The following is a 17067-nucleotide window of genomic DNA, read 5'->3' as shown; positions in this document are numbered from 1 at the left end:
TTGTAATTTGTAATGTAATCCCTTACATTACTCAATCTAAGTACTGTAATCTGATTACTTCCACATTAAATTAGATTTTTTTAAGTGTAGGATTGCAGCCATCAATGAAAAGAATAAAGATAAATACATTCTCTATAGGTGCTGATGGTGATATTACACTTCACAGTAATAACACATACTCAGAATAATACATCAGTAAAGCTGCAACTAACGATTATTTTCAAAATCAATTAATCGGTCAATAAATTAATCAGATTTTTTTTTAATTTTTTTTTTTTAATCCCGATGGGGCTACGTTTAACGTTTCTCTAGACACTTCCTTCATTTTAATAATGTACCTGTAACCATTTCAACTGTACCGGAATACAGTTACTCGTATTTTGTAATCTGATTACGTAACGCCGTTCCATGTAATCAGTTACTCCCCAAAACTGTCTATAATCATATATTCAGGAGTGCCCAAAAGGAGGCGGATGTAGGGCATGTCGGGTCACTCAAAAGCATGACTAGCGGAGGTTTGTCGAAGGCGGAAGTGCAAACAGGGAATGCTCTTGTTTCTCCAGCCTCCTCTCGTCTCTCTGCGCTCCCCTGTGTCAGACTCTGCTGGTTGAATGTGAAACAGACAGAGAGCCACCCACCATCCGCTGTGCTGTGCTCATCCAGCTACCGTTAAACCAAGCACGGCTCTTTGTGTTACTACTGACTGGTCCAGCTCCGGGTTTATTAACCACGCACTCAACCCTCCAGCATGGCGGCGAGTGCGAAGCGAAAACAAGAGGAGAAACACCTTAAGATGCTGAGAGAAATGACGAGTTTGGCTCACAACAGAAAGTGCTTTGACTGCGACCAGCGCGGCCCGACCTATGCCAACATGACCATGGGCTCCTTCGTGTGCACGTCTTGCTCGGGCATCCTGTGAGTGTTGTTTCCATGTGACCTTAGCTTCAGACATGGCGTATATACGGTACAACGTTAGCAAGTCAGACTGTCCGGCTTTACGGGGCAGCATGTTAGCATCTAAGCTAGCACCAGACACAGAGTTTTAGAGTGAGAGTTGAGCGGCTTTGACATTGTCTCTGGGCGGGGTGCTCTGTGTTATCACTGGAATCAGGCGGAATGTTAACAAACTGTGCCTTTCAGTGTTCGGGAGCGAATTTGTCTGGTCTGTTGATGATAATAAGCCAGCAGCTGCTAGCAGTGACCGTAGTGCCATTGAGCAAACCCACCCAGCTAGGTCGGACCCCCTCCCAACATGCAAAGACACAAAGGAACGCTCGCTGTTTACAGTTAATTCCTGGATTACAATCCCTGGGATTTTAGTATGTTATAGAGTGCACAGGTTTGTTGTGAGCTAGTATTCATACTTTTTGGATTATGAATAACGGAGTCATTTTTCCAATGTATCCAGTAAAAGTAAGATATTATTCTGATATCAGCACACAAAAAGAGAGTATCTGATGCATTTAAAATCTCAGCTATAATATGTTGTTAGATTTATTGAGGCTATTTTTCAGGGTCTTCTTGTTCATTTTCTTGTTTAAGCTTAAAATTTAGGCAGTGGCTATCCATATGGTTGCCGTATCAATATGCCTACGTGCTATCCGTACGCAGCGCCCCTCATTGGCCAGTTTAGGTCACGTGACTAAGACTACACCGAACCCTAAACATTGTTGCAAAAAGGTTAGAACCTAGCCCTAATGCTGAGTTCACACCGACTTCTGCGGCGGGTCAAAAAATGTCCCCATTCGCATCATACATTCGTCTGAACTAAAGCCCCACCCACCAGTGAGTTTCACTGCCTGGTGAAGCGAGGAGCTGCGCTCATTTTTCCCTTCTCACAAACTTAAACCACCAGTGAAAAAAGCCGGTGTGATTAGCGGCTAATGCTATCCTAGCTCAGTGCCGACTTTTAAAGATGAAAACTACAGAGCGAGCTTTTACCTGCTACTACCACCTCCTCGCTGATTCTCCTCCACGCCTAATCCTTCCTAGTCCGGTCCCGGTTATAAAGGCTGTGTCATACAGCTCCAGGTGGTCGCACACAGCTTCTACTCCATGGTTGAATGGGTGAACAGACCGGTGTCCGTGTTGACTGCCTGACGTCATCGTCAACAAAGACTCTGATTGGCTTTCGTCATGCGCAACAGTCGCAGGAGTTCAATAATTTCAACTCTTGCGGTTGTGCGGATATGCGTAAAATCGGGAGCGCGCTCGGACAACCAACGCACTTGACGTGCGGATCGGACCGCATTGCCACACTGGAAAGATTTTTTTATCTGGGATGCATCTATCCATTGACTTTGTATGTAATCTGGACATTTCGTGACGCATTCGGTGTGAACACAGCATCAGACGCTACGTACGTGTACTTCGGTAAACGTACCAATAGCACTGGGGGTTGTCCGTACGGCTACTGTACAAATAGACACTTTTTAAAATTTATGTAACTCGTTATTTCCTAAATGGGTCGGTTTCTCTAATAACTACTGTTGTTGACTATTGTTCTCTATTAGAGTAATATCACTTGATCAAGCCTTTGCTCACATCCCATCCCACACTACAGAATATACAATAAAAACATTCATGATTCATTTGTACTAATATCATATTGGTATCTACTGGTCTATACGCAAGGTTGCAATATTGGTAACATATCAGAAGTGGAAAAAGTTGAATTGTATATCCCTATTCATGTTTGAAAACACTAAAGTAAGGTTGTCATATTTGAAGCCTGACTGGCCCAAACTGGCCTGAGTGAAGGATTCATCTGCTGTCGGTAGATGCTAATCCTTCAGTATTACCTTGTTCAACAGCCCAGTAATGTAGCATTATATTTAGTGCAGGTTCTTGCGCATATCAGTTAATACAATACAAAGTAGGTTTTTTACATTATTTTTAGCAAGTTATCCAACCTAGTTTCTTATTTTCCCTACATTTTATAACATATTAGATAGATAGATAGATAGATAGATTTGCTTTTTCTTGTAATTGTACAAAGTCATACAATTACATTTGTAGTAACAAATGTAATTGTACCTTAACCTTAATCGCATCAATTTTGAGATTTTCATGACTGTGATAAGCTAACCTTACACGCTGAGGTTTTTTCTTTCGCCTCCATCATTTGAGTCATATGTTCACCAATCAGAATTGCCAAGAACTGCCTTCCTGAGCTGCTGGCCAATCAGAGATGGTTACAGGACACAAGCGTGTGTGCGCTGCAGCGAATCTCAGTGAGACGTGCGCGAACAGCCACTACTAGGGACCTATAAAATCCAATGTAATGGAATCACGGACAGAATTGACCAATGAAAACAGAATCCACTGTTGAACACGGAAATGGACAGAATCGAGATGAAACGCCGTCACCGTGAGGAAAATAATTTTTTTTATGGTGTAATGTTTCTGGCGACTGCTCATTAGATGCACCACCCTCTCCACTCTCGTTCTGGCCACTTTAAACAGCGTCTAAACCACACAAAACACTGTCTGAACTGCTAAAAAACATCACTCACTCCTAAATACAGAGCCACCAGTGCCCACTTAACTTTGCTCTGTCTGTAAAACTGTCCGTTTTTCGTCAAGCGCAGCGGCGCTCTGTGAAAACATGATCAGCTTTAATCACCTTCACCTGCTCAGAGTGTTTGAACAACATCTCATCAGAGATACAGAAGATCTGTGGGAAAAGTTGCGTGGAGTTGTGGACGAGAGCATCAATGCCAGGGATTGTAGAGTCTGAAACATCGTAGTTTATTGATAACTTCTGATACTGAAATATAATCTGGCCCCTAGTGGTGAAATAACTGATGTATCCTTGTGTCCATTTATTTTTGTTTAATCATTATGGTCTGGAATGATGTCATTGAGATAATTTAAATTAAGTTCATTTAAATTAAGTTGATCAAAGCTTAATCAATAACCTGCTCAGATTCAGTAAACCATTGATCCCTGAGGGGAAATTGGGTGATACTGCTCTCATACATCTTTATGACAAATAAATAATTAAGAAACAGCAGTCAGAATAATCCATGTCAGTACAACTTATATCTACCTTTTAATTGTATCTTACTTCTTTTTGACAAACATTTTTGTTTAATTATGTTTTTATTTATTTATTAGTATTTATGTTGTTTCTTCACAGGAGTTAAAAACTAATGATTTCTGAAAAAAATTATTAATATTGCTAAAAAAAAAAACAGAATTTTTAAAAATGTATGTGTAAAACGTGGAATTTGGAAAAAAAAAAATGAAACATGCATTTAAATGTATAAAATATATTTTAAAAATTGTAAATCCAATCGCAATATCTGTCAGAAAAATCGCAATTAGGTTTTTTGGTCAAAGTTGTGCAACCATAATTTGTAGCAACTTAGAATGGTGTTACCACATAAAAATAGAATACAAATAAAATCTTAATTAAAACATACTAAGATCTACTAGTCTTCCACAAAATTAAGAATAATTACTCCCTAGCCAAGTTTCATGAGAAAGTTTTTCCTTGGGATCGATGAAGTATATAACAATCCATAGCAGGTGTTTGAATTCAAATGGTTCCCATTTTATCAGGTAAAATAATTTCTATTGCAGAATGGAATGAAGGTGTGGAGGATGTAGAAAACTGGCCTCGCAAGCATAATTTTTTACATTGGCGTCTGTCTGACAAACAGATTAACTCACAATCTTTTCTGAGGTCAGTACATGTTGATGATATAGTTTGGTTTAGTTCAAGGTTCTTGCAGCATCAACTGCTATACACTTGATATTTTGGCACATTTGATGAATCAGAAAAGGCAATGTACACTCCTCAAAAAAGTAAAGGGAAATATCATGGATGTCAATGAATGTAATGTTCCTGATGAAAAGCTTTCTTCATTACGTGGTGGAATGAGTACAAAATAACATTAGAATAATCAATGGAAATTAACATTTTCCAATGATGGAGGTCTGGATCCACAATCATACTCAAAAGTGGAAAAATCCAATCACAGGCTGATCTAACTTCTGTGGAAAATGCCCTGACAAGTTCACATGAGGCTGAGTAGTGGGTGTGGCCTCGTCGTGCCTGTATGCACTCCCTGCCACAGCTGTGAAGGAGACCTGGATCAAAGCTTCAGTCCTGTCCACTCTTGGTGTGATGTGCTGTTGGTGGATAGAATCAGACATTATGTCCCAGATGTACTTGATTGGATTCAGCCACAAGAGGCCTAACATTGTTGAATCAGAAGGACTCCAGGACCCACTGCACTAGCATTTGATCCACAATGAGTCTAAGGATCTCATCCCAGTACCTAATGGCAGTCAGGGTTTCTCTGGCTTGCACAGCCCTCCAAATAACTGTCTCCACATCAGGCATGATGCCGGAGGATTTTGCAGACAGGAGAAAATTATCCACAGGGTCTCCAGACTCTGTCAGAGGTGCTCAGTGAATCTGCCTCTTCCCTGTTCGATGAGCACCGATGGCAATCCTGCTCATCTTGGTTTTTTCTGGCAAATACCAATGGACATCGGGCCCTCCTAGCACCCTCATGGAGTCTGTTTCTAACAGAACTGCACAACTTGAGCAACTTCTGTGGGTTGTAGACACCACCTCATGCTACCTGTAGTGGTGATGGCTCTGGGAAAATGCAAAAATCAGCCAAAAAGGAAGAAGACAGAGAAATGGTGTGTGGTCAGCACCACCTTATCAACCCTTCCTATATAGGAGACAGTTGTCTTTCTAATTAGGGGTGGGAACCTCTGGGTACCTCACGATACACAGCTCACAATAACGATTATCTCACAATATGACGATACTGCGCTTATCGATATATCGGTCAGAAATCAATCTACAATAATCTGACATAAGAAGAAAAAAAAAGTGCGTTATGAACAGTGACACTATTTTAGTGCAACATTTCTGTAAATAAGTGTCAACATGCCAATGTAAACAAATATGTATCTGCAGTAGTGCTTTCTTACCAGTGACACCATTATAGTGCAATATTCCAGTAAACAATATATTGGTTCCTTCAACAGTGACAACATTTCTGTGAAGACATACCTACACATATTAGTGATAAGCAGAAATGGTTTTGAAAATCTAAAACAAATCTTGAATGAAAAAAAAAAAACGATAATTAGCGCGAGCATATCGATAATCAATTGTGTGAAAAAAAATAATATCGCGATATATCGCCATATCGTCACACTCCTATTTCTAATTGCCTATTTCCACCTGTGATCTTTTCCATCAGAACAACAGCAGCTTTCTAACTGGACACGTGGATTTTCCCAGAAGGTTGATTGACTTGGAGTTACCTTGCGCTGATTAATTGTTTCCCCTTTTTTTCTAGCCATGTTTTCTTCAGCATTTAAATATGAGCACACCTGGCAGCGTTCACTCCATCCCAGTATTTACAGAGCTATGGCGACCCAGCACCCTTTTGAACCACTTTTACATACGTAGTAATTGGAAATTACTCAACAGAGTAATACAGTGAAATGTTAAGTTCAAGCCCTACTGTGTGCACCTTAACATTATTGTTTCCAAATCTATCCTTGTATCTGCAAATTTTAGTCATTTTGTTTTATCAACTAAAACTCCAAAATAAAGCCCGGCCAATGCTGATTTTAGCTATCACTGATTAATCCACATCGGTCAATATCCTGGAGGATTGATTAGTCAGACTTTAACTTGTATATACATGTTGTGACTCTGTGCTGTACTTACAAAATTACAACACTGGGAGAAGTGCAATAGTTCATTGGTTAGTTACTTTTAGCCTTTTTTGAATTTATCCATGTTTACTGTTTATGGTTTCAGCAACTTAATTATATATTTTATTTTTTTACTGGAAATGCAGTGTGTACAAGTTTTCCATTTCTTATTTATCGTGGCTTTACAATCTTATGTTGAACTTGACAGTGTTACTAATGAAAGCTTCATATGTTTAATTTAGTTTTTTGCATCTTTGTCAAATCATATTTTGGTCTTATAATAATTTGTGTTCATGTACAGTAAATATCCTGTGAATAGCAATGTTCTTATATCCACTGAGATACCAGTTTTTGACATATATATATATATATATATATATATATATATATATGTTGGCCTTTTAAAACCCCAAATATTTACATTTCTATTTGTCCGGTCCCGGTTATAAAGGCTGTGTCATACAGCTCCAGGTGGTCGCACACAGCTTCTACTCCATGGTTGAATGGGTGAACAGACCGGTGTCCGTGTTGACTGCCTGACGTCATCGTCAACAAAGACTCTGATTGGCTTTCGTCATGCGCAACAGTCGCAGGAGTTCAATAATTTCAACTCTTGCGGTTGTGCGGATATGCGTAAAATCGGGAGCGCGCTCGGACAACCAACGCACTTGACGTGCGGATCGGACCGCATTGCCACACTGGAAAGATTTTTTTATCTGGGATGCATCTATCCATTGACTTTGTATGTAATCTGGACATTTCGTGACGCATTCGGTGTGAACACAGCATCAGACGCTACGTACGTGTACTTCGGTAAACGTACCAATAGCACTGGGGGTTGTCCGTACGGCTACTGTACAAATAGACACTTTTTAAAATTTATGTAACTCGTTATTTCCTAAATGGGTCGGTTTCTCTAATAACTACTGTTGTTGACTATTGTTCTCTATTAGAGTAATATCACTTGATCAAGCCTTTGCTCACATCCCATCCCACACTACAGAATATACAATAAAAACATTCATGATTCATTTGTACTAATATCATATTGGTATCTACTGGTCTATACGCAAGGTTGCAATATTGGTAACATATCAGAAGTGGAAAAAGTTGAATTGTATATCCCTATTCATGTTTGAAAACACTAAAGTAAGGTTGTCATATTTGAAGCCTGACTGGCCCAAACTGGCCTGATTGAAGGATTCATCTGCTGTCGGTAGATGCTAATCCTTCAGCATTACCTTGTTCAACAGCCCAGTAATGTAGCATTATATTTAGTGCAGGTTCTTGCGCATATCAGTTAATACAATACAAAGTAGGTTTTTTACATTATTTTTAGCAAGTTATCCAACCTAGTTTCTTATTTTCCCTACATTTTATAACATATTAGATAGATAGATAGATAGATAGATTTGCTTTTTCTTGTAATTGTACAAAGTCATACAATTACATTTGTAGTAACAAATGTAATTGTACCTTAACCTTAATCGCATCAATTTTGAGATTTTCATGACTGTGATAAGCTAACCTTACACGCTGAGGTTTTTTCTTTCGCCTCCATCATTTGAGTCATATGTTCACCAATCAGAATTGCCAAGAACTGCCTTCCTGAGCTGCTGGCCAATCAGAGATGGTTACAGGACACAAGCGTGTGTGCGCTGCAGCGAATCTCAGTGAGACGTGCGCGAACAGCCACTACTAGGGACCTATAAAATCCAATGTAATGGAATCACGGACAGAATTGACCAATGAAAACAGAATCCACTGTTGAACACGGAAATGGACAGAATCGAGATGAAACGCCGTCACCGTGAGGAAAATAATTTTTTTTATGGTGTAATGTTTCTGGCGACTGCTCATTAGATGCACCACCCTCTCCACTCTCGTTCTGGCCACTTTAAACAGCGTCTAAACCACACAAAACACTGTCTGAACTGCTAAAAAACATCACTCACTCCTAAATACAGAGCCACCAGTGCCCACTTAACTTTGCTCTGTCTGTAAAACTGTCCGTTTTTCGTCAAGCGCAGCGGCGCTCTGTGAAAACATGATCAGCTTTAATCACCTTCACCTGCTCAGAGTGTTTGAACAACATCTCATCAGAGATACAGAAGATCTGTGGGAAAAGTTGCGTGGAGTTGTGGACGAGAGCATCAATGCCAGGGATTGTAGAGTCTGAAACATCGTAGTTTATTGATAACTTCTGATACTGAAAAATAATCTGGCCCCTAGTGGTGAAATAACTGATGTATCCTTGTGTTCATTTATTTTTGTTTAATCATTATGGTCTGGAATGATGTCATTGAGATAATTTAAATTAAGTTGATCAAAACTTAATCGATAACCTGCTCAGATTCAGTAAACCATTGATCCCTGAGGGGAAATTGGGTAATACTGCTCTCATACATCTTTATGACAAATAAATAATTAAGAAACAGCAGTCAGAATAATCCATGTCAGTACAACTTATATCTACCTTTTAATTGTATCTTACTTCTTTTTGACAAACATTTTTGTTTAATTATGTTTTTTTTTTTATTATTATTATTATTTATTTTGTTTCTTCACAGGAGTTAAAAACTAATGATTTCTGAAAAAAATTATTAATATTGCTAAAAAGAAAACAGAATTTTTAAAAATGTATGTGTAAAACATGGAATTTGGAAAAAAAAAATGAAACATGCATTTAAATGTATAAAATATATTTAAAAAATTGTAAATCCAATCGCAATATCTGTCAGAAAAATCGCAATTAGGTTTTTTGGTCAAAGTTGTGCAACCATAATTTGTAGCAACTTAGAATGGTGTTACCACATAAAAATGGAATACAAATAAAATCTTAATTAAAACATACTAAGATCTACTAGTCTTCCACAAAATTAAGAATAATTACTCCTAGCCAAGTTTCATGAGAAAGTTTTCACTTGGGATCGATGAAGTATATAACAATCCATAGCAGGTGTTTGAATTCATCTGGTTCCCATTTTATCAGGTAAAATAATTTCTATTGCAGAATGGAATGAAGGTGTGGAGGATGTAGAAAACTGGCCTCGTAAGCATAATTTTTTACATTTGGCATCTGTCTGACAAACAGATTAACTCACAATCTTTTCTGAGGTCAGTACATGTTGATGATATAGTTTGGTTTAGTTCAAGGTTCTTGCAGCATCAACTGCTATACACTTGATATTTTGGCACATTTGATGAATCAGAAATGGCAATGTACACTCCTCAAAAAAGTAAAGGGAAATATCATGGATGTCAATGAATGTAATGTTCCTGATGAAAAGCTTTCTTCATTACGTGGTGGAATGAGTACAAAATAACATTAGAATAATCAATGGAAATTAACATTTTCCAATGATGGAGGTCTGGATCCACAATCATACTCAAAAGTGGAAAAATCCAATCACAGGCTGATCTAACTTCTGTGGAAAATGCCCTGACAAGTTCACATGAGGCTGAGTAGTGGGTGTGGCCTCGTCGTGCCTGTATGCACTCCCTGCCACAGCTGTGAAGGAGACCTGGATCAAAGCTTCAGTCCTGTCCACTCTTGGTGTGATGTGCTGTTGGTGGATAGAATCAGACATTATGTCCCAGATGTACTTGATTGGATTCAGCCACAAGAGGCCTAACATTGTTGAATCAGAAGGAATCCAGGACCCACTGCACTAGCATTTGATCCACAATGAGTCTAAGGATCTCATCCCAGTACCTAATGGCAGTCAGGGTTTCTCTGGCTTGCACAGCCCTCCAAATAACTGTCTCCACATCAGGCATGATGCCGGAGGATTTTGCAGACAGGAGAAAATTATCCACAGGGTCTCCAGACTCTGTCAGAGGTGCTCAGTGAATCTGCCTCTTCCCTGTTCGATGAGCACCGATGGCAAACCTGCTCATCTTGGTTTTTTCTGGCAAATACCAATGGACATCGGGCCCTCCTAGCACCCTCACGGAGTCTGTTTCTAACAGAACTGCACAACCTGAGCAACTTCTGTGGGTTGTAGACACCACCTCATGCTACCTGTAGTGGTGATGGCTCTGGGAAAATGCAAAAAACGACCTTCTCAACCCTTCCTATATAGGAGACAGTTGTCTTTCTAATTAGGGGTGGGAACCTCTGGGTAACTCACGATACACAGCTCACAATAACGATTATCTCACGATATGACGATACTGCGCTTATTGATATATCGGTCAGAAATCAATCTACAATAATCTGACATAAGAAGAAAAAAAAGTGTGTTATGAACAGTGACACTATTTTAGTGCAACATTTCTGTAAATAAGTGTCAACATGCCAATGTAAACAAATATGTATCTCCAGTAGTGCTATCTGTAAACAAAACATAGGGTTTTTCTTACCAGTGACACCATTATAGTGCAATATTCCAGTAAACAATATATTGGTTCCTTCAACAGTGACAACATTTCTGTGAAGACATACCTACACATATTAGTGATTAGCAGAAATGGTTTTGAAAATCTAAAACAAATCTTGAATCCAAAAAAAAAAAACGATACTTAGCGCGAGCATATTGATAATCAATTGTGTGAAAAAAAAAATATCGCGATATATCGCCATATCACACTCCTATTTCTAATTGCCTATTTCCACCTGTGATCTTTTCCATCAGAACAACAGCAGCTTTCTAACTGGACACGTGGATTTTCCCAGAAGGTTGATTGACTTGGGAGTTACCTTGCGCTGATTAATTGTTTCCCCTTTTTTTCTAGCCATGTTTTCTTCAGCATTTAAATATGAGCACACCTGGCAGCATTCACTCCATCCCAGTATTTACAGAGCTGTGGCGACCCAGCACCCTTTTGAACCACTTTTACATACGTAGTAATTGGAAATTACTCAACAGAGTAATACAGTGAAATTTTAAGTTCAAGCCCTACTGTGTGCACCTTAACATTATTGTTTCCAAATCTATCCTTGTATCTGCAAATTTTAGTCATTTTGTTTTATCAACTAAAACTCCAAAATAAAGCCCGGCCAATGCTGATTTTAGCTGTCACTGATTAATCCACATCGGTCAATATCCTGGAGGATTGATTAGTCAGACTTTAACTTGTATATACATGTTGTGACTCTGTGCTGTACTTACAAAATTACAACACTGGGAGAAGTGCAATAGTTCATTGGTTAGTTACTTTTTGCCTTTTTTGAATTTATCCATGTTTACTGTTTATGGTTTCAGCAACTTAATTATATATTTTATTTTTTTACTGGAAATGCAGTGTGTACAAGTTTTCCATTTCTTATTTATCGTGGCTTTACAATCTTATGTTGAACTTGACAGTGTTACTAATGAAAGCTTCATATGTTTAATTTAGTTTTTTACATCTTTGTCAAATCATATTTTGGTCTTATAATAATTTGTGTTCATGTACAGTAAATATCCTGTGAATAGCAATGTTCTTATATCCACTGAGATACCAGTTTTTGACATATATATATATATATATATATATATGTATATATATATATATATATATATGTTGGCCTTTTAAAACCCCAAATATTTACATTTCTATTTGTCCGATTCTATTCCCAAGTTCCTATATTAAACATTTTACGCTAAATACTCCTTAGCGTTTAAAGTAATTGTACTGTTTCTGTTTTAAACCATTACACACCAGATTATATGAAGATAATGTTAAAGGCCAACCATTATCTCTTAGGTATGCATTAGTGGTATTCTTTCCATCGTCACCTATAGACAGTCCATCTGTTTGCTATCTATTGTAGACACACTGACATCATCATCATCACCATGGAGGCTAGAGTAAATACCAGTAGCTCTTTCACGTGACAAACAGTTAGCATCTCTCTGAGGATCAAATTCCTTCATGTCAGCAGCTTGTTATCACAGCTTCAATGTTCCATCCTCTTCCTGGATAGTTTCTGTGTGTTATAAAGTTCAGTGTTTTTACTCACAGCCTCACTGTGCAGTTGTGTAACCAAGCATCTGTAGCTTGGAGATTAGTGGAAAAAGTCAATTTCTTCCTGTTCATCTTTAGATATGATCTTCCTGCTCTTGTCAGTCTTTTGACATCATGACGAACAGATTTTAGGTTCCTTCTTTCTATGTTACTGGCAGAATATAGAAGATGGTTAAATTTGCTCTTTATTAAATGTCAGTTTAGGTTGATATAGAGCCTATCAGGTATTTAGACTTTTTGGATTAAGGTATTCTAGATGTACTTCCAAGTAAACATTAATTTGTCCACTGTACCAAGCTGTTCCTGTACAGCAGAGGTTTTTAAGGGGTCATCATGACTTGAATTTACTATTTCTTCTCAATCCATTGCTACTTAATCACCCTTCCTTTTCACAACTGTTAGTCAAGGTCTGGAGTAATCAAACTTTAATGTTTTTTTAAAAAAAGAAATCATATATTCCGATGGTTTAAAAAAAAACTTGATGAATGTCAGTCATGATTTGTGGTCCCGGAAGTAGTGTGGCGACACACGGTTGCTACATCAGTGGCGTGTGATATTGCATGTGTGCAACAGGAAGTTGCTGATGTGGTTTCTATTTTATTTTACAGTGGAAAATATAACTTCATCATGAGAAAGTGTCTAAAGATCAGTGCAGTGAGTGTAAATAAAATTAATGCCCAAATGCAAAGCCGTGCATTTATATAGCTGCAGAAATGCTAATGATTGTGTTTTCTTATGTACGTTTCTGTTTCTATTGCTGCTTTGGGGTGACATCACGTCCCTACCTCTTAACAACCTTTTCTTCAACATAGTGGAAGTAGTTTAATGGGTGGAGTTGGAATCTGCTCTGTAAACACATTCCTTATGAAGGCGGAGACACCACTCACTAACAATGTTTCTTAATGGATAACTCACTGCATGGGCCAGGAAGGAACTCCACTTGGTCGCTGAGTAAACAAGGCTCACAACAGTGACTTCATCAATATCCAGACTTATTATTGTAGTTTAAAAAGACGTGACTTAAACTTTCTACTCTAAAACCTTACCTTAGACATTCTATGAGAGATGGAGTGGCTACAATGTTGTCAACTTTAATAATTTACAGCAGCATATGTTAGTGTGTGTTTTTGTAGGGTTACAGAAATTAATATTAATTTAGTGGTTTGGTTAATGTATTTATCTTACCTAATGCAGCAATGTGAAGCTTCCTCTCGCTCTCTCACTCTCTCTCTTTTTTTTTTTTTCATAATCGATGTTGCCAGTTTTTCGTACCCTAAAGCTGTAAGCGTATGCAAATGAGTGGAGTTCCCCACTGGCCATGCAATGTGTGATCATGTTTTCTAACACCCACTTGAATTTGAAAGAAAATGAGTCAATTTTGATTCTGTAGTCAAATAATATGATATATAGGAAGTTAGTATGTAAATATTTAGCATATAAGAATCAGCTTTTAGGGATGAAAAAATAGTTTTGAGTTATTTGATTTCGAGAATGAATTGAAGTCAAAGTTTCCGTATGTGTGGTTCATTTATTTCTAATTAAGTCTACGCGTCACTGGTAGAATGGATTGATAAAATAAAGCTTTAAATGTGTGTAGTGTCAAAGAAAATCAAGGTGAAAAAGTCGAATACATTTTTGGAGCATGATCTTAAATTCTGATAAATGATTGAAATATGAAGGAATGAATAATGTCAGTAATGTTGGAGGCTGGCTCTGTTCTTTATAGTGGAGCAAAGAGGCAGAGATGCTGCCATCATATTTAGACCTTAAGGGCTAGGAAGCCTTTTCTCTGTACATGACCTAGTTTCATCTATAGTGAGGAGGACCCGATCATTTTACCTCCTGTTGGACGTTGAAAACATGTTAATGGTTAAGTACGTGTATTTTATGAACTATGCCTCTTTAACAGTAAAAAGTATTATTCATGTAAAAAATTCTTACAATTTTTTTGTAGACTGAACGACAGTATTAAATACTAATGTTGTAATTCAATTTAGTGCTGTAGCTATTGAATATTTTAGTAATCGCATTTTCTTTCAATTGTGATCAAATTGAGTAATGGGATAATATCTACTCTGGTTTAATAAAAGCTCAATTCTATATCTACAACAGAAAACTAGGACCGACCACAAAATGTATATTTATTTAACAATTTTTTAAATGTATTTTTTATTTACATGTTATGCATATTCTTTGTGACAATTTCTGGTATGATTGAAAAGACAACTTAAAAAAAAATGTTAGATAATATAAGTTTAAAAAAAAATGTAAACTGCTTTGAGACAGAGAAATGTTTTGGGTTTTTTGTAATAAAGTTATTGAATGATCATGAAGAATCGATGCAGTCCTAAACTAGATCAATATATCTTTATTCTATTATAATATGTCATAGCCATAAAACAAGTGCAAAAGCTGAACCACAGTAGAGGGGTGTGGCTTAAGAAGGAAGGGACAAACTCAGCGGTTTACTTCAAATGTGGTCTCTTAGAAAAATTGTATAGTGTTTTTAATTTTTTAATTTTTCTTTACTTCCATGATACACTTTAATGCTTCCTGATTAAAAAAACAAAAACAAATCTTTGATATCCTAACACAAAAAATAAAATTCATATAGTTTATGATGAACAAAAATGAATAAACAATAATAAATAGCATTTTGGGACTATGCAGCTCACCTATATTTTATCTGGGTTAGTGTAAACCGAGCCTTTGCCGACACCTATTATTGTGATGTGTGAGGAGCATGATCTGGTCACATAACACACGTCCTGTCATTTTAAGGTTTGCCAAAGCTAGTTCCTAGAGCGGTAAATTATTTATCACCCATGTCTAGTATTTCACCACCTGTGAGATCTGACTTTTCGATGCGGGTAATATTATGCTTGTAATTGTACCACAAGTTGGACTTTTGTCCCTAGAGAGCAGTCAGAACTACTTCTAGAAAAGCATTTGCTAAGTCGAGTTAAGCACCACATCTTATATGTACAGCAAACTTGAATTTTAGATGGTTTTTCCTTACATTTATATTCTCCAAGCACTTTATAATGATATTCACACACACACCACAAACTTTGTCATTCAAGCCACTGGTTATTCATGCTTTTATTCATTTCTTTGTTTGTTCAATAATAACACATGTTGGTGCTGCTTCTAATATATCGCTGGAAGCAAAAGTTACTTTTTTATTAGTGAATACATCTTCTCTTGATTTCCACCTTCCACCATCACATCAGTGTGTTAGACTCGTTCTCACAATTCACTGACACGTTGCTCACTGGAAGTAATTTTGAACCTTAAACTTTATAATCCTTTTACATAGTGCTAGGCGATATGGACCAAAATTCCTATCTGAATATTTTTTCTCAAAATGGCGATATATGATATAAATGTCTATTTTTAACTCTATAAAGTTTTACCAGAAAGACCATTCATGGTTAAATTTGCGGGTGCACTATTATGTGCCACTTTTGGCATTTTCTCCTATAAGGGACAGCACGTGTGAGTGAGTTCTGTAGTGTGGCTTGTTTAGCGGTAGGTCTGGGTTAGGATGCACTCAGCAATCCATTCATGCTGAGACGTAGTGAAAGCAGCAACTTCCAAAATGGGTGTTTGTTTTTTATTTTATCTTTTTTTAATCCAAAATAAGATATAAAATGAAAGCATAATATTGACATAGGCAATTTTCTATACTAGTGCAGTGCCCATATGAAGTATGTATTGCTACAGAAAAGTGGAAGTTTAAGTAGCTTTTTCATGGATGGCCAAATTAGGTTGTTACATCACTGTAAAGATAGGACTGATGACATCATCACTGTAAAGATAGGACTGATGACATCATCACTGTAAAGGTAGGACTGATGACATCATTGCTGTAGAGGTAGGACTTATGACATCACTGCTGTAGAGGTAGGACTGATGACGTCATCACTGCAGAGTTAGGACTCTTAACGGAATTTGGAGAGCTATGAAATAATTTATTAACGGTATCAATGCAGTCCAAACTAATCTGACGTCGCACACCCTTGAACTAAGCAGCAGCCATGTTGAAACTCTCAGGTCAGTGTGATCCTGATCCACAGAGATATTTGAGGAACACACACACAGATTCCTTGTTTTTATAGAGCGATAGCCAAAATAGAAAACTTGATATATCTTAAATCTCGATATATTGCCCAGACCTACTGTTACACTAATTGATTGGGTTACGTCACTACATTGATGCAGAGGTTTTTATATGTGTGTTTGTGTGTATATCTAAAAATCATGTTCACAGGCTTAAAAATTGAACCTTTAGAAATCATTTTTCCTGCTTGAGTAACTACAGGGACTCTATTCAGGTGGCAGGGGGCCTAATAATATACTATTACTATTTCAGTTATAATTTGGACCATGCTGCAACAGCTTTGACCTTCACAGCAA

The 17067-nt window shown here is 37.4% G+C and overlaps 1 protein-coding gene across 8 annotated transcripts in view; it reads left to right on the top strand.

The window, feature by feature from the left end:
- Positions 1-578: 578 nt before the first annotated feature.
- Positions 579-17067, top strand: part of agfg1a (ArfGAP with FG repeats 1a) — a 32714-nt gene continuing 16225 nt past the window's right edge. For 5 of the 8 annotated variants that reach the window (XM_028464223.1, XM_028464222.1, XM_028464221.1 and 2 more), the window contains exon 1: positions 580-915. In XM_028464223.1, coding sequence (XP_028320024.1) covers positions 749-915 — 167 coding nt within the window. In that variant the 5' untranslated portion in view covers positions 580-748. Of the gene's footprint in view, positions 916-17067 lie in introns of all 8 variants that reach the window. The other 3 variants (XM_028464218.1, XM_028464217.1, XM_028464215.1) reach the window with 1 other exon arrangement.

The sequence above is a fragment of the Gouania willdenowi genome, chromosome 13, assembly GCF_900634775.1.
Source record: "Gouania willdenowi chromosome 13, fGouWil2.1, whole genome shotgun sequence".
Taxonomy (NCBI): Eukaryota; Metazoa; Chordata; class Actinopteri; order Blenniiformes; family Gobiesocidae; genus Gouania; species Gouania willdenowi.
The sequence above is the reverse complement of the archived record's forward strand: the minus strand, read 5'-3'. Positions and strand labels throughout refer to the sequence as shown.